This window comes from Narcine bancroftii, chromosome 13 (genome assembly GCF_036971445.1).
Source record: "Narcine bancroftii isolate sNarBan1 chromosome 13, sNarBan1.hap1, whole genome shotgun sequence".
Classification (NCBI taxonomy): domain Eukaryota; kingdom Metazoa; phylum Chordata; class Chondrichthyes; order Torpediniformes; family Narcinidae; genus Narcine; species Narcine bancroftii.
The window spans coordinates 83187248-83214223 of record NC_091481.1 but is presented as its reverse complement, the minus strand read 5'-3'; the positions used below and the strand labels follow the sequence as shown (position 1 = coordinate 83214223).

Here is a 26976-nt window from a genome sequence, read left to right as displayed (position 1 = left end):
CCACCTCTCCACTCCCAGGATCCCACGCGCGGCGCGGTGCCATGGCGCCCACAATACAGAGCGCGCAGCGCGATGATGGCCACAGGTAGGCCTGGGGTTCGCATTAAACTCACCGTGGCTCGGTCTTTCCCAGATGCGGGGCCTGGGTGGTCGCCCCCCTCCGCCCCTCACACTCCAATCAGCAGTCTCCCCACCTCCCGATCGCCCGTCTTCACAGTCTCTGGTTTATCTCCGGGGGATGTGCCCCCCCCATCACAGTCTCTGGGGGTATCTCCCCCCTCCCACAGTCTCTGGGGGGGTATCTCCCCCCTCCCACAGTCTCTGGGGGTATCTCCCCCCTCCCACAGTCTCTGGGGGTATCTCCCCCCTCCACAGTCTCTGGGGGTTCCCCCCCCATCACAGTCTCTGGGGCTATCTCCCCCTTCCCACAGTCTCTGGGGGTATCTCCCCCCCCTCCACAGTCTCTGGGGGGATGTTCCCCCCCCATCACAGTCTGTAGGGGGATGTTCCCCCCTCCCACAGTCTGGTGGTTTCTCTCCCCCCCCCCATCACAGTCTCTGGGGATATCTCCCCCCCTCCACAGTCTCTGGGGGATATCTCCTCTCCCCTCCCAGTCTCTGGGGGGGGATGTTCCCCCCTCCACAGTCTCTGGGGGTGTCTTTCTCCTCCCCCCCCCGCCCCCCCCACTTCCACAGTCTTGGGGAGTGAACATCCCTCCCTCTCCACAGTCTCTGGGTGTGAACACTTCTCCCCCCCCCCCCCCCCCCCACAGTGTCTGGGTGTGAACATTTCCCCCCCCCCCCCACAACAATTGTCTGAGTGGGAAACATCTTCCAACCCCACAGTCATCTGGATATGAAACATTTTTCCTAACCCGCCCCCCCCCCCCCCCTCCCCAAATCATCTCTGGGTCAAACATTTCCCCCCTCTCAAATTTCTGGGTGTGAAACATCTACCCCCACCCACATTAATCTCTCTCTCTCCAAAATTGTCTGTGTGTTAAACATCTCCCCCTCACACAATTGTTTGACTGTGAAACATCTCCAGCCCTCTTCCTCCATAATTGTCTGACTGAAACATCTCCATCCCCACCTCAATTGTCTGTATGAAGCATCTTCCCACTCATTTCAAAATTGTCTGGTAAACAATTCTGCATGCAAAGAATTGTAGAATTTTGGAACTTCATTCCTGAAACCACGGTGGTTACTCAATTAATTGTGAATTTACATTTTTTTAACTATACATATTTTAATTTTAATTTTTCACACTGTGAACCATACTGACCAAAATACACACAAACATTTCCCTCTTGAATATACACAGTGTCATTTTCTCCTCTTTCCCCCCCTCTCTTTCCTCCCTCCTTCACCCCCCCCCTCCCCACCCACTAAACGTTCAACATATATGATACATTAAACCCATTAAACAATGTCATCACACAATGAAAATAAACAAGAAATTTGTGTCATCTACTTTTACGCACTGGGTCAGTTCATTTCGTCTTCTCCTTCTGTCATTTTAGGGGGTAGAGGTCTGTGGTAGGCCCTCTCTGTTGTGTTCCATGTACGGTTCCCAAATTTGTTCGAATACTGTGATGTTATTTCTTAAATTATATGTTATTTTCCAATGGAATACATTTATTCATTTCCATGTACCATTGCTGTACTCTCAGGCTCTCTTCTAATTTCCAGGTTGACATTATACATTTTTTTGCTACAGCTAAGGCTATCATAATAAATATTTTTTGCACTTCATCCAGTTTGAGGCCTAATTCTTTACTTTTTATATTACTTAGAAGAAAGATCTCTGGATTTTTTGGGATGTTATTTTTTGTGATTTTATTTAATACCTGATTTAGATCTTCCCAAAACTTTTCCACTTTCTCACATGCCCAAATTGCATGTACTGTTGTTCCATTTTCCTTCTTACAGCGAAAACATCTCTCTGATACTGTTAGGTCCCATTTATTTAACTTTTGGGGCGTGGTGTATAGCCTGTGTAACCAATTATATTGTATCATGCGTAACCTCGTGTTTATTGTATTTCTCATAGTTCCGGAGCATAGCTTTTCCCAAGTTTCATTCTTTATCTTTATGTTTAGATCTTGTTCCCATTTTTGTTTGGGTTTACAGCTTGTTTCCTCGTTCTCTTTCTCTTGCAGTTTGATGTACATGTTTGTAATAAATCTTTTAATTATCATTGTGTCTGTTATCACATATTCAAAGCTGCTTCCTTCTGGTAACCTCAACCTGCTCCCCAATTTGTCCTTCAAGTAGGTTTTCAGTTGGTGGTATGCAAACATTGTACCGTGAGTTATACCATATTTGCACTTCATTTGTTCAAATGATAATAATCTATAACTATACATATTTAAGGATTTTCAGGAAGAAGAACACTGAGTTAGGTCACAAGTCAGCCACAATTTTATTTAATAGGGGATTAAACTCAGGGTAAAATCATTTATGCCTTATTCTCTGTTTTCAACTTTCACCCCTTTACAGGAAAGCTGTGGAAGTTTTGGAGAAAAGGTGCAAAGGAAATTGACCAGGATGTTTCGTGAATTGGAGAATGTATCTTATGAGGCAATGTTAAAACAGAGCTAGGGATTTCTTCAGAACGAAGAAGGATGAGAGGTGCCTTAATAGAGGTCTCCAAGCTTCTGAGAGACATGGATAGGGTGGACAGCCAGCACCTTTTACTTGGGGTAACAGTAGCAAGTACCAGAGGACATCTGTATGAGGCGAGGGGTGGAAAGTTTCGGGGAGACATCAGTTTTTTTTTACAGAGTTGTGGGTGCCTGGAATGCATTGCCAGGGTAGTGGTGGAGGCTAAAACAATAGGGACATTTAAAAGACTCTTAGACAGTTACATGGATGCAAGACAAATAAAGGGTAATGGGTATGAGGGAGGGGAGGTTTAGATTGTCGAGTAGGTTTATATAGGTCAGCACAACACCATGGGCTGAAAGGCCTGTACTGTGCTGGAATGTTCATTGTTCATTATAGGCAAATCTGAGTGAGTGATAAGATTGAACGACTATGCCGCTGTCCTTTCATTGGTGCAAACTGAAGATTTGTTCTAAGCTGAAGCTCATTCCTCCTCACTGTTTTGTTTCAGGTCCAATGCACACAGGGCGGCACCTGAGAGGTAAGTGATGCAGCGCAAACCATGACATTTTCGCTTGCCGAACAGGGCTGTGCACGTTTACGTATGCAGGTGCTCCTCTGCCTACGATTTTCCCAAAGTTACGATGGTACGATAGCGAATCGCATTGGGTAGAATCCGTACTTGGGATTATGAATTTCGATCTGTTCCAGCGCTTGCGATATGCGGTATGATGTTCTCTCCCAATGCTGGGCGATGGCAGTGAGCTACACCATCCACTCAACCAGGATCGCGGTCACTGCAGCAATCACATGAAAGCTTTTTTTTAAAAAAAATTTGGCTTTGTGTTACATGATTTTTCCCTGCTGTAGATTATGGTAAGTTTTCTGAGCATATTTAAGGTCGGCTCGGCTACGAAGTTTAGTAGGCGCGGTTCAGTTTTCTTTCTCAGACTTGCACAGATATTTGGATAGCAAGAGAACCGAGGGATATGCATCAACACTGAGGTGAACCATTAGGGGCATTTAAAAGACTCTTAGACACGCGGATGAAATTAAAATGGAGGATAATGAGGAAGGAAGAGTCATTCGACCCTTCTCCGCCATTCAACGAGATCATGGCTGATCTTAAAGTTCAGTACCCCGTCCCCGCCTTCTCTCCGTAACCTTTAATACCCTTATACTGAAGAAATAGATCTAATTCCATTTTAAATAGATTTAACGAACCTGCCTCTACTGCCCTCTGTGGCCATGAATTCCACAGATTCACCACCCTCTGGGTCAAGAAATTCCTCCTCATCTCGGTCCTAAATGGTTTGCCTATTATCCTCAAACCATGGCCCCGGGTTCTGGATTTTCCCATCCTTGGAAACATCCCATCTGCATCCATTCTGTCCAGTCCTGCCAGAATTTTATATTTTATTTGTAATCACAGTGCGGCTTTCGTGCAAACAGAGGAACTACTGACATGGTCTTTGCCCTCAGACAGCTCCAAGAAAAGTGCAGAGAACAAAACAAAGGACTCTACATCACCTTTGTTGACCTCACCAAAGCCTTCGACACCGTGAGTAGGAAAGGGCTTTGGCAAATACTAGAGTGCCTCGGATTGCCCCCCCAAGTTCCTCAACATGGTTATCCAAAGCCTTTGACACCGTGAGTAGGAAAGGGCTTTGGCAAATACTAGAGTGCCTCGGATGCCCCCCAAAGTTCCTCAACATGGTTATCCAAAGCCTTCGACACCGTGAGTAGGAAAGGGCTTTGGCAAATACTAGAGTGCCTCGGATGCCCCCCAAAGTTCCTCAACATGGTTATCCAACTGCATGAAAACCAACAAGGTCGGGTCAGATACAGCAATGAGTTCTCTGAACCCTTCTCCATTAACGATGGCGTGAAGCAAGGCAGCGTTCTCGCACCAACCCTCTTTTCAATCTTCTTCAGCATGATGCTGAAACAAGCCATGAAAGACCTCGACAATGAAGACGCTGTTTACATCCGGTACCGCACGGATGGCAGTCTCTTCAATCTGAGGCGCCTGCAAGCTCACACCAAGACACAAGAGCAACTCGTCCGTGAACTACTCTTTGTAGACGATGCCGCTTTAGTTGCCCATTCAGAGCCAGCTCTTCAGCGCTTGACGTCCTGTTTTGCGGAAACTGCCAAAATGTTTGGCCTGGAAGTCAGCCTGAAGAAAACTGAGGTCCTCCATCAGCCAGCTCCCCACCATGACTACCAGCCCCCCCACATCTCCATCGGGCACACAAAACTCAAAACGGTCAACCAATTTACCTATCTCGGCTGCACCATTTCATCGGATGCAAGGATCGACAACGAGATAGACAACAGACTCGCCAAGGCAAATAGCGCCTTTGGAAGACTACACAAAAGAGTCTGGAAAAACAACCAACTGAAAAACCTCACAAAGATTAGCGTATACAGAGCCGTTGTCATACCCACACTCCTGTTTGGCTCCGAATCATGGGTCCTCTACCGGCATCACCTACATTTCTGCAAAGCTGGATAAATGCAGGAAGGAAGAAATCCTGAAACAGTTGTAGCACAGGACGATGCCATTCAGCCCATCGTGTTGCCTCAGCGCTCCACCAGAGCAACCTGAGTTGTATCTCCCAGCCCTTTCAATGTCGCCTTGCAAAATCTTTTCCATCGTGTTTGAAGGCTACCTTAGAATCGGACTCCACCATGCTGCAGGCAGTCGATTCCTTATTCCAACCACTGGCTGCATATGAATGTTTTTTTTCATGAGACCCCAGCCTCTTGGAGTTTTGGAGTTGGCTTTATGTTTCCCATGACTGAGTGTTTCTGTTTCTTTACAGATCTGGCGTTGTATGCAGGGTGAAATATTGCAATTCTCTGCCAGATATTCCATTTGACCCAAAATTTGTGACATATCCATTTGATCCTAACAGGTACGGCAAAGGATTTTTTAACATTTATTTCAACATGGGAGAAGCTGATCCCGACCATTGAAACCCGTGCCACCCAATTAACCTACAACCCTGTATGTTTTGGAGAGGAAGGGTGGGAGGAAACTGGAGCACCCAGGGGGAAAGCTCAGGTAGATCACGGAGTGAATGTTGAAACTCCTGACGAACAGTGGCCGATGCGAACTAACAACCACACTAACCGTGCCGAACAGGTTATTTCTGTTGCACTTCAGGTTTTTCACTCTTCCGCCTTATCTCCTCCTTTTCATCATTTGCCATATCTGAGCTGTGGTTCATGTGACGTTAGAAAGATAAATGTCATGGCTTGAAGTTCAGCCTATGCTATCCTCATTTAGCATTGTTAATGTAGGTTGTTGACTACCCCATGTATCTAGGCTTTAACTTCACCAGTAAACTATCACTTGATGCTGACATCAATATTGGCATTTTAAACTGTTCTGTCTGAGCTGAACGAGGGAGTTTGGCCCATCAGCAACTTGAGGGGAGCCCAAAACTGCACTCCTTTCTCCGATTTCAGATTTATTGTCAGGGTACATACTGGACATGACATCACATACAGCCCTTTTTCCCGCAAGCGCGTGAGAATTACGACTAATTGGTAGGGCAAAAAAAACTACACAGTGTAAACATGTAAACAAACGAACTGTAAACAGATAATGCATGTAAAGAAACGGTGCAATACAGAGAGAACAAAAAGAAAATCAATAAATGGCAAAAGTAGGAGTCCCTGATTGAGTTTGATGTTGAGGAGTCTGATGGTGGAGGGGGAGCAGCTGTTCCTGAACCTGGTGGTCCAAGTCTTGTGGCACCGACACCTCTTTCCTGGTACTCAAGCCTTGCTTCAGTACAGGACCGCTCTCAGACACAGCCATGATTGGTTGGAGGAATGGTTCTCCGTCCATGCAATTGGCCATATTTCAGCGATATAAATGAGGAAGGAAAGGGATAGGAATAAAAGGATTAATTGTAGATCATCCTGGGCTGATCTGTTCCCCTTCTGCAATATACAGTGTTTTACCATGACGACACTGAATATTTTTCCAATGTATTTCCCAGATTTGTACAGTATAAAGCTACCTCTCTTGAAAAACAGCATAAACATGAACTGTTAACGGAGCCAGATCTTGGAGTAGTCATTGACCTCATCAATCCAGATACGTACAGGATCGATAACAATGGTAAGACCCATCCCAAAGTGGATAACCTCGCGGTTTACTGCCTCTCCCATTTGCCCAGTCTACATCACTTTGGAAACTTCCTCACAGCTAACAATCTCATGCAGTTGTCTGCACATTTGAAGATTTTGCTTTTTAATTTCCTAATCTAAATTTTATTTACAGTTAAAACCCTGTTATCCAGAATTCAAGCAACTGACAGAAAAAAAAGTTGCGTTAAATGCGTACAATATATGCAAGTTTAAAATTGCACAACTCTCCGTTAGTTCACCAATCACACAATACGCAGTCTTAAGCAACTGGAAAATTCACTTATCTGGCATCTACCTATCCTCATAAGGGGTTTCACTGTGTATATATATAAAACATAAGCATTAGAATCTCCATTATCCGCACCTACAGGAATTGTAGATGTGGCACGTTCAAACTTTCCAGTTGTTGACTGAGCCACACTAGGCCCCTTGAAATGGCCTTGTAAAATGGGGTTATCAGGGAAATTTACACGCACGCACACACACGCGCGCCTGCAGACGGTTAAAAAAAAGTTTAAAATTGCTGCCCCCTAGTGCTCTGTTTTGCCAATCACACAACACACAATCTCATGCAACCGGGAAATTCACATCCAGCATTTACCAATCCCCATAGATGCCGGATACTGGGGATTTTACTGAATTATAAGAAGGTACAGCTTTATTATTGTCAACAATCTTGCCTTCTTGCAACTGGCAAAGAAATGCGATGCCCTCTGATTTTGTTGCCTTCTCTCCGCAGTAATCCTCGACATCGCAGATGAGAAATTACTCGAGGAAGAAATTCAAGCGCCGTCCAGTTCGAAAAGGTAGGTGATCTGCTGTAATTCTGGCCCAGGAATGACTAGTCAGTGGTTGGTACTGATCCATTTGTCTTTACTGGAAGTCTGAATGGGTGTGAATTGGACTTGCCTTGCTGTGATGTTCAGGGGCTAAAGGGCAGAGGGTAACGAAGGGGTGAGGAATTCGATCTGCCCCTCTGTGCTGTTAATGTGCAAATCACCTGATCTGTTTCAAGAGGTTCTCTTTGTAATTCTTTTATAACACTAGTCAGTTTACAAAGGAAAATGAGCTAGATCCTGATATATTTTTATTAGGGAACATGCAATCATTAATTGATTTAGGTTTAGAGGATTATCAGATTTCATTTATCTATTTAGCTTTAGTTGTGGCTAAGAAATGTATAGCACTTACTTGGAAAGATAAAAATATATTAACTTTAGATAAGTGGTATTTGGAAATGAAATTTTGTTTGACTATGGAAAGGATATCTTTTTCAATTCAGGATAAGATGTCTTTTTATAAGTTAAAGTGGACTCCGTTTGCTAATTATATGCATTTAAGTTTGATTTAAATATATGTTTATGTGTGATATTTTAGTATTGACAATTTTTTTTGTTGTTAGAATTTTTTTTAGGTTAAGTTTTATCTTTTTTTTGTAAGTGGGTATTTTTTTCCATATATAATATTGTCAATTTTATTAACTCTTCACTCTTTGTTTTTGGGGGGGAGGGTTGGACTAATTTTAAGTTAGATTACTAATATTGTGTTACAATTAACGGGGGGGGGTTATTTTGTGTAGTTTTTTGATGTAATATTGTAATCATACCTTTTTTAATTTTTTTCTATTTTTCTTTAAATGTAATTCTCTATTGTATTCATGTTATAAAATTTTAAATAAAGTCTTCAAAAACAAAGGAAAATGAGGATAAAATATAATGTTCAAAATAAAGTATTAAATTGGCACCAAATTGGCATAAAAGCGATGAACGAAGAATTAAGAAAATAAGTTAAGGAAATCAGTTAAAATAAGTAAGAATAAAATAACAGCTAAAAAAATACACGTTTAATATTGTAAAAGTAAATGTTTCCTGAAGTAACACAAATCTTTGATGAAAATGAGAGCAAATATTCAGACGGCAGAGAGCCTTAATCCCCATAGGTGCCGGATACCAGGGGTTTTATTATATTTGCCCTGTAATGCAAAACAACAAACTTTGTGACATGTTCATCAGAATAAATTCTGATTCTGTATAATCTCTGGGTTCAGGTCACAACAGCATGCCAAAGTCGTACCATGGATGAGAAAAACTGAATACATTTCCACCGAGTTCAATCGTTATGGCATCTCGAATGAGAAACCTGAAGTCAAGTGAGTAAAACATGGTTGTGCTGTTATGTCTCTCGAGGATTGTTTGAGAGCAGTTTTTAGTGGGTGTCCAAAGCTAATAAGAACACAGGAAATAGGAGTGGGAGTCGTCCATCTGGCCCATCAAGCCTGCTTTGCCATTCAATGAGATCATGGCTGATCTGATGATAGGCTCATTTCCACCTACCCTGCCTTTTCTCCATATCCCTTAATTCCCTACAGGTAAAAATATATCCAACTTCCGCTGGTTCAATGGGCAGCAGATTCAGTACCCTCTGAGAAAAGCAGTTCCTTCTCATCTCTGTCCTAAATCTAGTACCCTAGTTCTAGTCTCCCCCACCAATGGAAACAACTTACTGTACCTACCTCTATCTTATCTTGTGAAACAGACCCATCTTGGAGGCAGCCATGAGATGTACAATTAATTAAACAGTTGTTTAAAATAATCTGTGGCCAGATGGTTAGCACTGATTGTATTCAGGGGAAATGTAGGTGGGTAAGAGAGGAATGAAGAATAGTATCCTGAGGTTCCTTCAGGGTACATTGTTCAGTTGTTACAACATTGTCCACTTTCCTGTTCTCCAGACAGATATGGGGAAACTCCCAGTTCCAATTAGTTTTTTGCCAAACCCAGGTTTAGTGACCTACGGGTCCATGGGCTCCTATCAAGCTCTGCAGAGCCAAGAAGGCAAATGGGATGTTGGCCTTCATCACTGGAGGGATTGATCTTAAGAGCAGGGAGGTTCTGCAACTATACAGACTACTGGTGAGGCCACACGTGGAGTACTGTGCGCAGCTCTGGTCTCCTGCCCTGAGAAAGGATATATGAAGTTTGGAGGTGGTGCAGAGGAGGTTCATCAGGTTGATTCTGGAAATGAAGGGGTTACCTTACAAGGAGAGATCGAGTAGCCTGGGGCATTGCTCAATTGGGTATTTCCGCTGGTCCTGAGACAAGAACGAGGGGACACAAGCCTCAAGATTCGGACAGCAATGAGAAAGAACTGCTTCACCCAGAGAGTAATGAATCTGGAACTCACTGCCCAAGAAAGTAGGGAAAGTTGTCTCGTTGAATGTATTTAAGTCACAGAAATTTGAATAATAGGGGAATTAAGAATCATGAGGAATAAGCAGGTAGGTGGAGCTGAGTCCACGCCCAGATCAGCCACGATCTTGGGAGTGGTGGAGTAGGCTCGACGGGCCAGATGGCCAACTCCTGCTCCTGTTCTTCTATTAAAGATTTAGTGCAGTCCTGCAAAACTGGTATTCAAAGTAAGGCCTTCTTAGCTCATAGTGTTATCCACCACAGATTATAGCTTTGTTGAAGCTTCAGGTTGATGAAATTCAAGTTTAAAATTTGTGGAATGTCAGGTAAAGGTAGACATGATATTCTTATTTGTGTGATTTCTTGTTTGGATTTAGAATTGGTCTTGTTTCGGTGTTTGAGGTGGATGCTACTTTCTGCAATCATAGTGTTGCTTGTCCGCTTTATCTTCTCTTTATTCCAAAACACAGGATTGGTGTGTCTGTCAAACAACAGTTTACAGAAGAGGAAATATACAAGGATCGTGACAGCCAGATAGCAGCAATCGAAAAGACCTTCCTGGATGCAAATAAGGAGGTAGAACAAAAACATTCAGATAGATAGCAGAGAAGAATACTGGATACTTCATCCCTGACAGCTTTAAAGCCTCTAGTAATTCTTACTGAGCTGCACTAAGCTATTTCCTGATTTCCCTCCTGCAGTTAGTGCAACGCCTTTATAGCGCCTCCAATCGGGACTGGACTGGGGTTTGAATCCCACGCTGTCTGTAAGGGGTTTGTATGTTCTCCTTGTGTCCGCGTGGGCTTTCTCTGGGGCCTCCGGTTCCCTCCCACGCTGTCTGTAAGGGGTTTGTATGTTCTCCTTGTGTCCGCGTGGGCTTTCTCTGGAGCCTCCGGTTCCCTCCCACCCCTCAAAAACATACTGAGGGTGGTGGTTAATAGGGTGTAAGTTGACCTGCTATATGTATGTCTAAAATTTAATGGTTTACCATTTAAAATGTCTTCCCTTCAAACTATCCTTTTCTTGGGGTTGAATTGGACTCGCTTCTCGTTCTGAGGGTGCCATGTGACCTTCAAGTTCCAACAGAGGTGCAGAACAGATGCTTGAAGTGACATGGGTGGGTGTTAGGGATGTCATTCAGTGATTTTCTCCAGCATTTCTGTTTTTTTAAGACATCGATTTCTCCCACCAATGATCCTGGTATCCATGTCCTCCCAACACATGGATTTGAAGTTCTCTCTGCCATCTGAAAGCTCTTTCTCCACTTTAATCAGTCATCTAGGAGTCGGTGGGGATATAGCATTTCTTTCAAGGAAGCTTTGAGAACTTGCTTGAATCCTTTCTTTCCTCCACCTGATATAACTTGGAATAGAGTGTCTATTTTGGGTGTCTGGTGTTGGACGTGAATGATTGGGCATGCCTGATCTTTCCGGTGGGTTTGGAACAAATTTGGGATTGAAACAGATGACTTGCTAATTCTGCAGTAAGGAAACAAAGGAATGTATGTTTACGATGTGCTGTACAATTGTCTGTGCAGTCAAGTTGGACCCCTCTCAGCAGGATTGTTGTGTTCTCGTGAACTGGTTTGGTTTATACATAGGTTGTTGTTTACTCAGCCTCTCTTTGTTCCCCAGGTCACTCAACATTACAGCAAACCTCGGGTCATTCCTGTGGAAGTGATGCCTGTCTTCCCTGATTTTAAGGTCTGTGGATGTTCAAAGTTTCCTTTTATTGTCATGTAATAATAGGTTAAAAATATAATCTACTTCAACTTTTGTCCGCCGTAAAGCAAACAAAGAGTTACCGTGAGCTGCAGCCACCTGGATTTGATCCTGACCTCACATGTCATGATAGGAAGTTTGCACAGGTTCCTCATGATGGCATTGGTTTCCTCCCACATCTCTAAGATGCATGGGTTAGCAGAATAAGTAACCATAACTTTCTGCCGGTGTGTTGGGTAAATGGAAATCTGTCGAGAATTAATGGCAATATGAGCAAAATCAAACAGTTAGTGCAAGATGTGCAAATGGGTGTTTGATGATCAGAATCGATTGAGTGGCCTAAAGAGACTGTTTCTGTGCATTCCTATGTCCGTTTACACAGGGATGTGGACTTGGTGATGCACTTCTCAATGTTGGCTCCATTTAGACCATTATGAATGATTGTAAATCTCAAATTCCCTTCTCTTTCTCATAGATGTGGATTAACCCATGTGCTCAGGTCATATTTGACTCTGACCCAGCACCCAAAGATGTCACTGGTTCAGGCGCTGTGGAGATGATGTCCCAAGCTATGATCAGGTGAGGCATTTTGGGGTGGTGGGTATGTCGGAAACTGTTGGGGTTCAAGGTTCCTCTGTTCTTCCACTGTGGACCTTTGGGACCAAATCCATGCATCTCCCAAGGTCGCCGCACAGGTTGATAGGATAGTTAAGAAGGCCTATGGGATGCTGGGCTTCATCAGCCCAGAGGTCAGGTTGCAACTCTACAATTCTCTCTGGTGAGACCACACTAGAAGGATTGTGTTGAGTTTTGGTTGGCTCGTTATAGGAAGGATGTGGAAGCTGTGGAGAGGGTGCAGAGGAGATTTACCAAGATGTTTCCTGGATTGGAAAATAATTCTTATGAGGCAAGGTTAGCAGAGCTGGGACTTTTGGAGCATAGAAGGATGAGAAGTGATGTAATGGAGGTCTACAAGATTATAAGAGGCAGAGATAAGGTGGACATCCAGCGCCTTTTTCCAAGGGCTGGAGTAGCAAACATCCGTACAAAGTGAAGGGAGGAAAGTTTAGGGGAAACATCATGAGTAAGTTTTTTTTTAACACGGAGAGGTGCGGGGGGCCTAGAATACTTTGCCAGGGATGGTGGCGGAGGCTGGAACATTATGGGCATTTAAGAGACTCTTAGGCAGGCACATAGATGAAAGAAAAATAGAGGGTTATAAGGTGGAAAGGGTTTAGTTTAATTTGGTAGGACAATGCCGATGGCCTAAGGTCCTGTACTATGCCGTAATGTTTTATGTTTTCAGACTACAAACCATTAAAATTCTGGAGTTCTGAGTTTATGTCTGATAAATACAAAGTCATTGTTTATCAAGAAAAGGATGCAATAGCACGAGTTCTCAGTGGGACTGCTGCACGGTGAAGGCCAAGCCGACAGCAGCTGCTGTAGTTGTGAGCTTTTAGAATTTAAGGTCAAGGAATTATAAAGCCATGGCCCAGCTTGTGCATGCGGACCAAGCTGTCAAACTGAGCAAGGTCCATCTGCCTGATTTTTTTGGTCGCATATCCCAATAAACTTTCCCTATCCGTGTATCCAAGGCGATGAATCTAGCCAGTGGCAGGCTGGTGACTGGATTCTTGAGAGAAAGCGATCGTTGAAGAGAGTATCTGGAGGAACGGCGCACCAAGATGGTAGAATATCATGGAGGGACAGTGCCGTGAGGGTCACTGGAGGATACACACGTCTCCTGGGTGAAGGGAGTTGCGTATCCTTGGGTGGGGAGGTCAGTGTGTCCTGGGAGGGGTTTGTGTGACCTGGGTGGGGGGGTGTCAGTGTATCCTGGAGGAGTCACTGGAGGGTTTGTTTATCTTGTGAGAGTGGCTGGAGGGTTCATGTGTCTTGGGGGGTGGATAGTATGTGTCCTGGAGGGGGGCGGCTAGTGTCCTAGTGGGAGTGACTCACTCATCCACGCGTCTTAGGTGTGAGGGATGGCTGAAGGGCTCCTGCATCTTGGGGAATATTTGGAGGGTCTATGAATCCTAGGGGAGGGCCATGTTTCCTGGGGGGGGGGGATGGTGTGTGTCGAGTGGATGGGGTTATTTAGAGGGTGTGTTGCCTGTTTTTTTTGGGGGGGGGAGTAGTTGGAGGATCAGTGTTCACGACCAATGTGCTGGATTTAAAAAAAAAATAAATGATAGAAGTAGTGGCCAGTTTTCTGTGCTGTAGTGTTTGTTCCATAATTCTGTTCAGTGGGACTAGCAGAATGATGTTTCGGCACAGACTAGAAAGGCCGAATGGCTTGTTTTCTGTGCTGTCGTGTGTTAGGATTCTATTCAGCAACTGCAGAGGTAATTTTTCGTCAATGTCCTCGGCCTGGAATTCTTTGACATTGTAACAAATACTGAGGTAGAAAAAGGTGAATGTGTGGAAAGGAGGCAGGAAGAGCAGGAGAGTTCTCTGATGGGATGGAAGAGATGAGAAGGTCAACAATGAAAGGGTGATGGGATGAAATGGAACCTGTCCAGAAACAACAGAGGGTAGATGTGGCACAAAGGGTCCCAAGGAATGCGTTACCAGGATCTGAAAGAGGAGCAGAGGTTTTGAAATGAAATAGTTAAGCACCAAGTTAAGCCTGCAAGTCCATGATTGGGAAGTAAAACACGAAAGTCTGCAGACACCGTGGACGATGCTGGAGAAACTCAGCAGGTCAAACAGTGTCCTTTATATAGCAAATATAAAGATACGTACAGTAACCAATGTTTTGGGCTTGAGCTCTTCATCAAGGTATGAGCAAAAATTTAGACAGGCCCCTGAACAAAATGGTGGGGAGGAGGGGCAGGGGGAACAACGTGTAATTTTTCTGTCAGGTCACTCTCCAACCAGATGGCATTAACATCAAGTTTTCCGGTTTCTGCTAACCTGCTCTCCTTCGCCCCCTCGCTCTCCTTCGCCCCTCCCTTCCCTTCCCCCTGTCTTCTATGCCTCAACTCTCCACCCCCTTCCCTCTCTATTCACCTAGCCATCCCTCCACCCCCTGCTTGCTGCTGTGCCCTCCCTCCCTTCTTCACCTATTATCTCCTACCTTTGCAACCACACCACCCCAATTTTTTATTCGAACACCTGCTGACATTTTTCCATACCTTGATGAAGGGCTTAAACCCGAAATGTCATCCCTTATATAAAGGATATTGTTTGACCTGCTGAGTTTCTCCGGCATTGTGTTTTTATGTTAGCCCATGATTGGAGTTCATTCAACTATAACCATTTCTCTCCACTCAGGGGCATGATGGACGAGGAAGGGAACCAGTTTGTCGCTTACTTCCTACCCAGTGAAGACACCACCAGGAAACGGAAGCGAGACAGCGAGGAATGTATTGACTACATGCCTGAGGATGTGTAAGTTTACGCTTCTTGTGTCAGAATTCAGAGAATAAAGCTTTTTTTTTACCTGCGAGACAAATTTTGAGAGCAAAGAATTAGTGAAACGTAAGTGAGGCTATAGTATTGTTACACCAACAGCTGATTAAAGCATCACTGGTTGGAGACCATATAATCTGACTTCATACAGTAAAACCTCTGTTAACCGGAATTCAAGCAACTGGTAAAAAAAAAATCAAGGAAAATAAATAGGTAAAAAATCCTGAAGTTTAAAATTGGGGTGCCTTGCCGTTAGTTCGCTAATCCACACAACATGCAATCTCAGGCAACCAGAAAATTCACTTTACTGGCATCTACCAATCCCCATACCTGCCTGATATCGGGGGGGGTTTTACTATATTGTTCCCTAAGTAAAATAACATGAAAGTCTGCAGACGCCGTGGTTGAAGTACACACAGTGCTGGAGAAACTTAGCAGATCAAACTGCATACTTTACATTGCAAATATAAAGATGCATAACCAACGTTTCGGGCCTGAACTCTTCGAGCAAAATATAGGCAGACGCTGGAGTTAAATGTTGCAGGAGGTTGGGGGGGTGGGGTGGTGGAAGCACAGTCCCACAGGCAGGAGGTAATGTGGATAAGGTAGGGGGGGCACACCAGCCCGGGAGGGGGAATGGCTCTGTGCATGGAGCGGGAAGGGGGAATGGCTCTGTGCATGGAGCGGGAAGGGGAAATGGCTCTGTGCATGGAGCGGGAAGGGGGAATGGCTCTGTGCATGGAGCGGGAAGGGGGAATGGCTCTGTGGATGGAGCGGGAAGGGGGAAATGGCTCTGTGCATGGAGCGGGAAGGGAGAATGGCTCTGTGCATGGAGCGGGAAGGGGGAATGGCTCTGTGCATGGAGCGGGAAGGGGGAATGGCTCTGCATGGAGCAGGAAGGGGGAATGGCTCTGCATGGAGCAGGAAGGGGAAATGACTCTGCATGGAGCGGGAAGGGGGAATGGCTCTGTGCATGGAGTGGGAAGGGGGAATGGCTCTGTGCATGGAGCAGGAAGGGGGTGGAGAGCTGGAGGAAAGAAGACCGAGGGATGGGGAGGAGTGGGAAAATGGAGTGTGCCAGCAGAAACCAGAGAAATCAATGCCATTGGACTGGAGAGTGCTTAGACAGAATATTAGGTGTTACTCCTCCAATTTACGGGGACGCTGTTTGACCCGCTGAGTTTCTCCAGCATGGTTTTTTCTACTAGCATGGATTAAGTATTGGGTATGCCAAAGAAAGCTTTTCTCTGTGTCTCGGAGCAGGTGACAGTGATAAATAACTTTCATACGGCTGTGGGTGCTGGGTGCTCCTCTGTCCCTGTGAGTCTGAGATGGTTCTGAATCCCATTGCTTTGCCTGACCTGGTTTCATGCCCGATTTGCAGATACGAGTACAAAATATCCAGAGAATATAATTGGAATGTAAAGAACAAAGCCAGCAAAGGATATGAGGAAAACTACTTCATCATCTTCCGTGATGGGGACGGAGTCTACTACAACGAGCTGGAGACAAGGTGGGCAGAATGTTGCCATCCCTCCCCACCACTCTGTCGGTGGCAGAGGAATTTGGGAGCCCCTTGACATATAATGTACTCCGTGCCCTTTCTTCTCCTGGAACCATAAATCCATCCAACAGTACAAGCTTAGAAACAGACCCATTGGTCCGCCTAGTCTGTGTTGAACTATCGTTTGACCTGCACCCAGATAATAGTCCTCCATTCTCCTCCCATCCATGTACCTATCCAGATTTTTCTTAAATATCAAACTTGAACCCACCTTCACCACTTCATCTGGGAGCTAGTTCCACGCACTCTGCTTGAAGAAATTCCCCTTTTAACATTTCTCCTTTAACACATGTCCTCTAGTTCTTGTCTTGCCTAACCTCAGTGGAAAAAGCACGTTGGCGTCACTCTATACCCCTGATAATTTTGCATATCTCCCCTCCTTCTTCCATGGAATAAAGTCCTAGCCTATTTTACCTTGCCCTAGAACTCAGTTCCTCAAATCCGGGCAGCATCTTTGTAAATATTCTCTCCTCTTGGCCTTCTTTTGATGTCCCAGATCAAAGGCCATTTTCTCACTTCTTGAGCAACTTTAGACTGAGCGGATTCCAATCTGGTGATTTTATTCCATCTCCTAAGTTATTCTGCCGTTCTCCAGCCACTTGCATCATCACCGAGCCCATCAGTCCCTCCAGCTTCCATTCCACAGGCTGCCCTGTTGATCCTACTGTCTGCGGAGCATTGATATTGCTCATCTGTCCAATTCTTGCCCCCAACATGTTTCCTAAATGACCAGCTATCTTTTGCATCATTTTGTTCCAACCTGCCTCATTGCTGGCAACAGGTCTCCAGCTTCCTCTGGTCTTTTTGGCTTCCATTTGCTCCTCACTATGGGTTCCTGTGCTGAGGCAAGTTACTATTAATTAAATGAGATCAGGGCTGGCCTGATGATCGGCTCGTCTCCACCTACCTGCCTTTTCGCCATCTCCCTTAATTCCCCTACTTTGTAAAAAATCTATCCACCCTTGTCTTAAATACATACACTGAGGTCACCTCTACTGCTTCAGTGCACATTGAATTCACTGTCCTCTTGGTAAAGCAGTTTTTCCTCATCTCGGTCTTAAATCTACTATCCTCAATCTTGAGGCTATGTCCTCTAGTTCTAGTCTCCTCGACCAATGGGAACAACTTTCCTACCTCTATCTTATCGATACCTTTCATAATTTTATATGTTTCTATAAGATCCCTCTCAGTCTTCTAAATTCCAGCGATTACAGTCCCAGGCGACTCAACCTTTTCCCATAGGTGAAACCCCCCCCCCATATCTCTGGAATCAACCTGGTGAACCTCCTCAACATCCTTCCTCGAGTAAGGATAACTGCGGCTTCCAGATCACCAGCTGCCTTGTCCATTTAACCTATCTACATCTCATTAACGTGATCCTGATAACTGCGGCTTCCAGATCACCAGCTGCCTTGTCCATTTAACCTATCTACATCTCATTAACGTTATCCTGATAACTGCGGCTTCCAGATCACCAGCTGCCTTGTCCATTTAACCTATCTACATCTCATTAATGTGATCCTGATAACTGCGGCTTCCAGATCACCAGCTGCCTTGTCCATTTAACCTATCTACATCTCATTAATGTGATCCTGATAACTGCGGCTTCCAGATCACCAGCTGCCTTGTCCATTTAACCTATCTACATCTCATTATCGCGATCCTGATAACCGCGGCTTCCAGATCACCAGCTGCCTTGTCAATTTCCACAGAGTGCGTCTCAGCAAGCGCCGTGCAAAAGGGGGCCACGGGGTTCAGTCCAACACCAATGCAGTACTCGTGGTGAAGCATAGAGAAATGAATGAGAAAGAATTAGAGGCTCAGGTAAGTGAAGCTGCTTAGTTCAGCACTTCTTTAGTACAGTATGATTTTAAAAAAATGTGCATTATGCTTTCCTGCAACATTGCCGAGTCGGAGAGAGAGAGACATAGCAACATACCCTTTGGCCCATCAAGTCTGCACCAACCACTTGGTTAATCGTATTACTGTACTTCCATTTATTTTTATTCTCCCAATATTCTCATCATCTAGATTCTACCACACTGATCTACTTGGGGCAATATACGGAAGCTATTTAAACTACCCACCTGTTTTCTTTCTTTTCTTTGGCTTGGCTTCGCGGACGAAGATTTATGGAGGGGGTAAAAGTCCACGTCAGCTGCAGGCTCGTTTGTGGCTGACAAGTCCGATGCGGGACAGGCAGACACGATTGCAGCGGCTGCAGGGGAAAATTGGTTGGTTGGGGTTGGGTGTTGGGTTTTTCCTCCTTTGCCTTTTGTCAGTGAGGTGGGCTCTGCGGTCTTCTTCAAAGGAGGTTGCTGCCCGCCAAACTGTGAGGCGCCAAGATGCACGGTTTGAGGCGATATCAGCCCACTGGCGGTGGTCAATGTGGCAGGCACCAAGAGATTTCTTTAGGCTGTCCTTGTACCTTTTCTTTGGTGCACCTCTGTCACGGTGGCCAGTGGAGAGCTCACCATATAACACGATCTTGGGAAGGCGATGGTCCTCCATTCTGGAGACGTGACCCACCCAGCGCAGCTGGATCTTCAGCAGCGTGGACTCGATGCTGTCGACCTCTGCCATCTCGAGTACTTCGACGTTAGGGATGAAAGCGCTCCAATGGATGTTGAGGATGGAGCGGAGACAACGCTGGTGGAAGCGTTCTAGGAGCCGTAGGTGATGCCGGTAGAGGACCCATGATTCGGAGCCGAACAGGAGTGTGGGTATGACGACAGCTCTGTATACGCTTATCTTTGTGAGGTTTTTCAGTTGGTTGTTTTTCCAGACTCTTTTGTGTAGTCTTCCAAAGGCGCTATTTGCCTTGGCGAGTCTGTTGTCTATCTCATTGTCGATCCTTGCATCTGATGAAATGGTGCAGCCGAGATAGGTAAACTGGTTGACCATTTTGAGTTTTGTGTGCCCGATGGAGATGTGGGGGGGCTGGTAGTCATGGTGGGGAGCTGGCTGATGGAGGACCTCAGTTTTCTTCAGGCTGACTTCCAGGCCAAACATTTTGGCAGTTTCCACAAAGCAGGACATCAAGCGCTGAAGAGCTGGCTCTGAATGGGCAACTAAAGCGGCATCGTCTGCAAAGAGTAGTTCACGGACAAGTTTCTCTTGTGTCTTGGTGTGAGCTTGCAGGCGCCTCAGATTGAAGAGACTGCCATCCGTGCGGTACCGGATGTAAACAGCGTCTTCATTGTTGGGGTCTTTCATGGCTTGGTTCAGCATCATGCTGAAGAAGATTGAAAAGAGGGTTGGTGCGAGAACACAGCCTTGCTTCACGCCATTGTTAATGGAGAAGGGTTCAGAGAGCTCATTGCTGTATCTGACCCGACCTTGTTGGTTTTCGTGCAGTTGGATAATCATGTTGAGGAGCTTTGGGGGACATCCGATGCGCTCTAGTATTTGCCAAAGCCCTTTCCTGCTCACGGTGTCGAAGGCTTTGGTGAGGTCAACAAAGGTGATGTAGAGTCCTTTGTTTTGTTCTCTGCACTTTTCTTGGAGCTGTCTGAGGGCAAAGACCATGTCAGTAGTTCCTCTGTTTGCGCGAAAGCCGCACTGTGATTCTGGGAGAATATTCTCGGCGACACTAGGTATTATTCTATTTAGTAGAATCCTAGCGAAGATTTTGCCTGCAATGGAGAGCAGCGTGATTCCCCTGTAGTTTGAGCAGTCTGATTTCTCGCCTTTGTTTTTGTACAGGGTGATGATGGTGGCATCACGAAGATCCTGAGGCAGTTTTCCTTGGTCCCAACAAAGCTTGAAAAACTCATGCAGTTTGGCATGCATAGTTTTGCCGCCAGCCTTCCAGACCTCTGGGGGGATTCCATCCATACCTGCTGCTTTGCCACTTTTCAGTTGTTCGATTGCCTTATATGTCTCATCCAGGGTGAGGATCTCATCCAGCTCTAGCCTTAGGGGCTGTTGAGGGAGCTGGAGCAGGGCGGAATCTTGGACTGAGCGGTTGGCACTGAAAAGAGATTGGAAGTGTTCTGACCATCGGTTGAGGATGGAGATCTTGGGGAAACACCTGCAGTCAAAGGGAAAACATGCAGACAAAATGTAAAGGCAAAGTTCAGATTTATTGTCAGAGTACGTACATGACATCACATACAACCCTGAGATTCTTTTTCCTGTGGGCCAGGTGGAGTTTCTACTTACCAGTAGTGCAACAAAAAAAACTGAACTCAAGAAAAGATACATATACAAAAGAAGAAAATGTAAACAAGGTGGTAGTGCCAACCAACTGTGCCATACAGAAAATAAATATTCAATAATAAATAGTGTGCAAAGTAAGAGCCCTGATTGAGTTTGTTATTCAGGAGTACATCATCAAACCCCTCAAACACCAACTCAGTCAGGGACTCATTTATTGACTTGCATTTTATTGATTTTTTTTTCACTCTGTATTGCACAGTCAGCTTGTTTACATTATTTATTGACATGTGTACATTGAGTACAGTTAATTTATTTTTTGCCCTACCAATAAGTAGTAATTCTGCCTCGCCCACAGGAAAAAGAATCTCAGGGTTGTATGCGATGTCATATATGTAGCCTGAGAATAAATCTGATAGTTAAGGGGGTAACTGTTCCTGAACCTGGTGGTGTGAGTCTTGCGGCACCGATACCTCTTTTCTGATGGCAGCAGGGAGAACCGAGCGTGTGCTGAGTGGTGTGGGACCTTGACGATTGCTGCTGCTCTCCATGTAGATGTCCTCAAAAGGGAAGGGAGTTTTGCCTGAGATGTACTGGGCCTGTGTCCACTTCTGTTTTTAGGGATATTGGTGTCCTGCTCAAGGGCAAGATTGAACCTGAGTATCTGCCACTGTGAGGCAGTGGGTGCACTCTCTACTCACCGTGCTACCCCTAACTCTTGCTTGGCACAAATTTAGTAGGTCTATAATGAGAAATGGGAGGAAATGACTGCTAGGATGTTGGCAAATGCGGTAAAGGCTCGTGAAATTGTCAATACCGTGTAATAGTTGACACCCCGCACACCCTTTTTAATACCCCAAAATTGTTGGACCTGAGTAAAAGTTGACCCCCCCCCCCCCAATCAGTGGCCTCAACCACCCACCCATCTGACCTCTTAACGCCCCAACAGCGGACCCTCACCCCGGATCTCCGATGTCCCAGCTGCCCCCCCCCCCCCAATCTAAACTCCCAACGGCCCAGCACCCACCCATCCAAACTCCCGACGCCCTGGCCACCTACCTATTACAAACTCCCGATGCCCCGGCCGCCGCCCATCCGAGCTCCCGAACCCCCGGCCGCTGCCCATCCGAGCTCCTGACACCCCAGCCACCCATTCATGGATCCTCGCCCTGGCATCCCGCCCATCCAAGCTCCTGACACTCTGAATGCGGACTTCTCACCGAGTGCGGGCCATCCGAATTACTGTCGCCTTGAACTAAGCAGGTCAAAAGTATAACCCTCGTAAAAGTCAACCCCCCCCCCCCAACCCTTTTTGGCCCCAAAATATTGAACAATTACACAAGTATATACAGTAGCCCTTAACATTTGATTTAGTCCTCATGCCATTTTGGCATTTAGTCTGGTGAACCTTCATTACAATCCTTCTTGCAACCATATCTTAGAAGAGACCAAAATACTCCAGATGGGGTCTGATCAAGACCTTGTATAATTGCTGTAAGGCATTGATGTTTCTGTGCACATCAGTGTCTGATGAGCCTTCAGGTCCTTCTGCACATACCACTTCCCTGAATCTGTCACCATTTGTATAACACTCTAATTTTTCCCAAACTAAATTCCACCAACCTTACTTGGTCCATATCAACTGATGTACGTGTATAAAATTTCAACAATAGGATGACAAGGTAATTTTTAATCAGAATAGGGTGGTATTTACAGGGGCTCATGAAAGCTCCTATTTTGTTAGACCATAAGACACAGGAGCAGAAATAGACTATTCAGCCCATCGAGTCTGCCCCACCTTTTAATCATGAGCTGATCCATTTTTCCACTCGGCCCCACTGCCTGGAAAATCAAGAACCAGTCAATCCCTGCCTTAAATACACCCAATGGCCTGGCCTCTACAACCACCTTTGGCAACAAATTTCACAGATTCACCACCCTCTGGTTGAAGAAATTCCTCCGCATCTCTGCTTTTAAGTGGATGCCCTTCAATCCTGAAGTTGCGCCCTCTTGTCCTTGACTCTCCCACCATGGGAAACAATCTTTATACATCTACTCTATCCACGCCCTTTACCATTCTAAATGTTTCAATTTGATCTCCCCTCATTCTCCTAAATTCTAATGAATACAGGCCAAGAGCTGTCAAACACTCCTCTTACGATAACCCTTTCGTTCCCGGAGTCATCCTTGTGAACCTCCTTTGAACCCTCTCCAACATCAGCACATCCTTTCTTAAACTAGGTGCCCCAAACTGCTCACGATGCTCCAAGTGAGTTCTCACCAGGGCCTTATAAACCTTCCCGGTCCTTTATTCTATCCCTCTTGACAGTTATTGATTTCCATATTAGAGCTGCCCTTTGTCTAACAATCAGGGGAAAGATTGCTGTTGGCAATCTTCACAGGGACCGGAATCCAAAGGGAAACCATTCCTGAAACAAGTTTCCCTAAATATTTGTTATCCCACAGGAAGCCAGACGAGCCCAGCTGGAGAATCACGAGCCAGAGGATGAAGAAGAAATGGAACAGAGCAAAGGCATCATGGGATCAGGTGAGGGCTTAATAGCCAGCCAGAATTCCTTTTCATTAATCAGCTCCGTGACAGGGAAATGGCACAGAACCTCTACACAGCCTGGGAACACCAGGTGCTGTAGTTTTCTGTGAGGGGCACTGGACAAAGTGGCGACTCTCTGTCTGCTTTATGGGAGACAAAGTTAAAGGATTTCATGTATGTTACATTCTAAATGGAGTATCACATGTCAATAATGGAACCTTAACGATTTACCCATGGCAAGAAGTGGTCAAAGTTCATCACTCCAACTTGTTCAGTCGTTATTTTCAAGGATTGCTTGGTGCCTCTTTAAATTGCGTGAATGCGTTGACATTTGCTGCCCTGTCTTAATGAATACACGCTTTCTCATACTTCATCAAAGAAATTGGAGTTGATTTGACTTCGCAATGGCAGTGCTACTATCTTATACTTGATCTGCCTTCTTGCACGACTGTGGCCTTCTCTTCCATCACTTCTGAATCGCTTCTCCCAGCTCGTGGTGTTCTCTTTTAAAAAAAAAATTAAAAAAAAAATTAGTCAGGCATGGTAACAGGTCCTTCCGGCCCATAAGCCTGTGCCACCCAAGTACCCCAATTAACCTACGCCCCTGTATATTTTGGAGGGTGGAAGGGAACCAGAGCACCCAGAGGAAGCCCGTGCAGACACTGGGAGAACGTACACACTCCTTGCCGACAGCGAGGATCACTGGTGGTGTAATAACGTTGTGCTAACCGTGCCACCCCGTGGTATAGCCCCACACTGGTCATATCGTGGCCTCGTGCTCAACCGTCTTACTTTTCCCCACTACACCCTTAAAACTGTTGCATGCAGCGCAAGGACAGCAGCTGCTTTCCAATCATCGTTCCATCAAGTGAACCTCGAAGACGTCTGTCAATTCAATCAGCCAGCTCAGCATGGACAGGACACCTTTATCTTGCTCAGGTCCAAGGTGTCTCCAATTCAGACAAAGCAGAGCTGATGGCTCTCAATTATCAGGATCATTTCATCATGTTCCCATAATTCCCTACCACACCGAAGGCCACTATTCAGACGGTCACGTCTGCCACCTGACAGAGCAATCCTATTCTCCCACTCATTTTCCCCGTAATCTATCCCCCCCCACTTTTCCACTGTGTAAATGTCCAGTTGACCCACCTGTCTTGATGTAGTTGGGATGTCTTATAACTAGCAACTCAGGAAACCAGAAGCCCATGTAGTCACAGGGAGAACATGCAAACTCCACATATTTGTTTAAAGTAGAAAACAAACTAAAATACAGTAAAACCCCTCATATCTGGGACCTCTGGGGATTGGTAGATGCCAGATAGTGTATTTTCCAGTTGCTTAAGACTTACAATGCCTAACTAAATCACCTGCATTAAGAATAAACAGTTTAAGTTTTACACTGAACAAACTTCACTTGCATGAATATATAAATCTTAAAGCAATTTACTTTATATTCAGTCACATTCTTTGAAAATATTTATCTGTCGCTTCATCGCAGGTTCCTCCCCCTCCATGGAGCTGCCCGAAAGATGAATTATATTATAATAAAGATGAATTATAATTATAGATCATTAACCTTCCCCTCCCCCCAGTTTACAGATAAAGCCTCTGACCGGGGCGTCTCTTGCTAAGCAGGGATAAGGAGACACTTTAAGAGAGTCGCCCCAACGGCGAGCAGCACCAACCAGCTCTTCATCCCGGGCGACGCCATTGCTGTTTCATGCCACTTTATTCAAACAGCTGCTACAAGCAAAGCCCGACCAAGGCCCTCCTCTTCACCAAAGGTCTATGTGTTACTTCAGAGAACATTTACAATTTTAAACACACATTTTTTACCTATTATTTTGTTCTTACTTATCTTAATTTTAATTTATTTTGTGTGGTTTTTTTTTGCTCTTGAGACTGCCTGAATTCTAGATACCAGGGGTATCCCTGTTCATGACATACATCAACCACTGGGTGTGAAATAGGTGTCCCTCAGGTCCATTTTAAACCTTCACCCTCTCAAATCATTCCGCTCTCCTTAAATTTATGTCCTCTAGTTTTAGATTCCCATCCCCTGGGGGAGGGGCAGGGGGTGGGGAGAAAGACTAGTGATTATTAATTGAGAGGAGTAAAACGTGAATGTCTGCAGATGAAGTGATTAAAGTAAAAACACAACGCTGGAGAAATTCAGCAGGTCGCACGGTGATACAGTCATATAGCAAAGATAAAGATACATAACCAACATTTCGGGCTTAAGCCCTTCATTGTGATCTGCTCCCACCTTCACCAAAGGTTTATGTGTTACTTCAAAGAATCTTTTACAATTTTAAACTTTTAATGTTTATTTTAATTTTTAAAATTTAATTTCCTCAAATTTTTTTGCCGGTTGCTTGAATTCCGGATAGCAGGGTCACTGTCAGACCTGCCTCCCCCCCACCCCCCCCATGTCATTAGCCGCTTGATGCAGGCCAACGACTCTCCACATAATAAAAGCAGCACTTTTGGCTGCTCCATCGGAGGAACGCAGGAGGTTAATGTTCATCCGGCAGGTAGGTACCAGCACCCCCCTGCTGAACGAGTCTACAAGTGTTGGACTGTGCCCCCCCCCCAATACCCTATTGGACCTGCCGTGGTATAAACTTTTTAATTTGTTGTGCATGCTGAACCTTCTGCGTGAGAGGGAGTTGTGAGATCAGAGCCTTTTGTCTAATGTTCCCTTTTCTTCTTAGATGATGAAAAGGATAAAGAGAGTGGCAGTGAGAAGGCGGCCAGCGGGGATGAACAGTCGGGCAGCGAAAGCGAACGGGAAGAGGAGGAAAAAGCCAGCACCAGGAGTGGGGGAGAAAGTGACAGTGGAGATGAGCGGCATGCTCGCGAGGCCCGTGACGAGGAGGAGATCTTTGGCAGTGACGAGGACGGTGATGATGAAAACCAGCAGAACGAAAGTGGACAGGAGGACAGCGGCAGCGACGAGGAGCAACCGAGCGAGGAGGAGGAGGAGGAGGAGGAGCGGCGGAGCAGGAGCGGCTCCAACAGCGGCAGCGAACACTCGGACAACGAGAACCAGCGCCCTGTGCAAAGTGGCAGTGAGCAGGGCACGGATTCGAGTGAGAATGAGGAGAGCGGCAGCGAGAGTGACTGAAGGGCTTGGCCCCAAGCTGTTCCTTGCTGTGGATTCCAATGGACGGTGGCACAATCTTATTAACTCACTGAGACTTCTGTGATCTCCTTTCCTCTTCCTTCTCCCCTCTCCCCATCCTCTCCATACATCAGGTGAGTATTAGACAGTAAGCTAGATTTTGATCCTGGAGCGATTGACCGAGGTGTTTCGAGAGATGGGAGACTGTAAACATCCAGCTAATTGCTGGTGTTCACACTTTTTTTTATAAGAATTTGTATAAAACTGCATCATTCTCTCTAAATAGAGGTTAAAAACGCACGCGTTAAAGCTGACACAGTGGTGACAGTGGAGAAGGTGTCTGGTCATGTGTGCAGTTAGAAACTAGACATTGGACTCAAATGAAATATATTACTTATCTGATCTACTTTTGTACTTTACATTTCTGAAATTTGTATAGGCCTGAACTTCGTGGAACATTAAATGTAATTGGGACAA

The 26976-nt window shown here is 45.3% G+C and overlaps 1 protein-coding gene across 1 annotated transcript; it reads left to right on the top strand.

The window, feature by feature from the left end:
* The first annotated feature begins 4 nt into the window (after positions 1–4).
* On the top strand, positions 5–26976 carry paf1 (PAF1 homolog, Paf1/RNA polymerase II complex component). The gene is made up of 14 exons (XM_069907486.1): positions 5–85; positions 3118–3147; positions 5435–5527; positions 6623–6744; positions 7513–7579; positions 8821–8922; positions 10432–10537; positions 11596–11664; positions 12158–12261; positions 14962–15078; positions 16484–16612; positions 18376–18487; positions 23288–23369; positions 26090–26976. The coding sequence occupies exons 1-14, from the start codon at positions 42–44 to the stop codon at positions 26500–26502; spliced, it is 1590 nt and encodes a 529-aa protein (XP_069763587.1). The 5' UTR covers positions 5–41; the 3' UTR covers positions 26503–26976.

Excerpts from the sequence above, each read along its gene's own strand:
- paf1 (XM_069907486.1), top strand. The coding sequence starts at position 42 with ATGGCGCCCACAATACAGAGCGCGCAGCGCGATGATGGCCACAG. Across the intron at positions 86-3,117 it reads CAGCGCGATGATGGCCACAG|GTCCAATGCACACAGGGCGG; the intron begins GTAGGCCTGGGG and ends GTTTTGTTTCAG. Across the intron at positions 10,538-11,595 it reads TCCTGGATGCAAATAAGGAG|GTCACTCAACATTACAGCAA; the intron begins GTAGAACAAAAA and ends TTTGTTCCCCAG.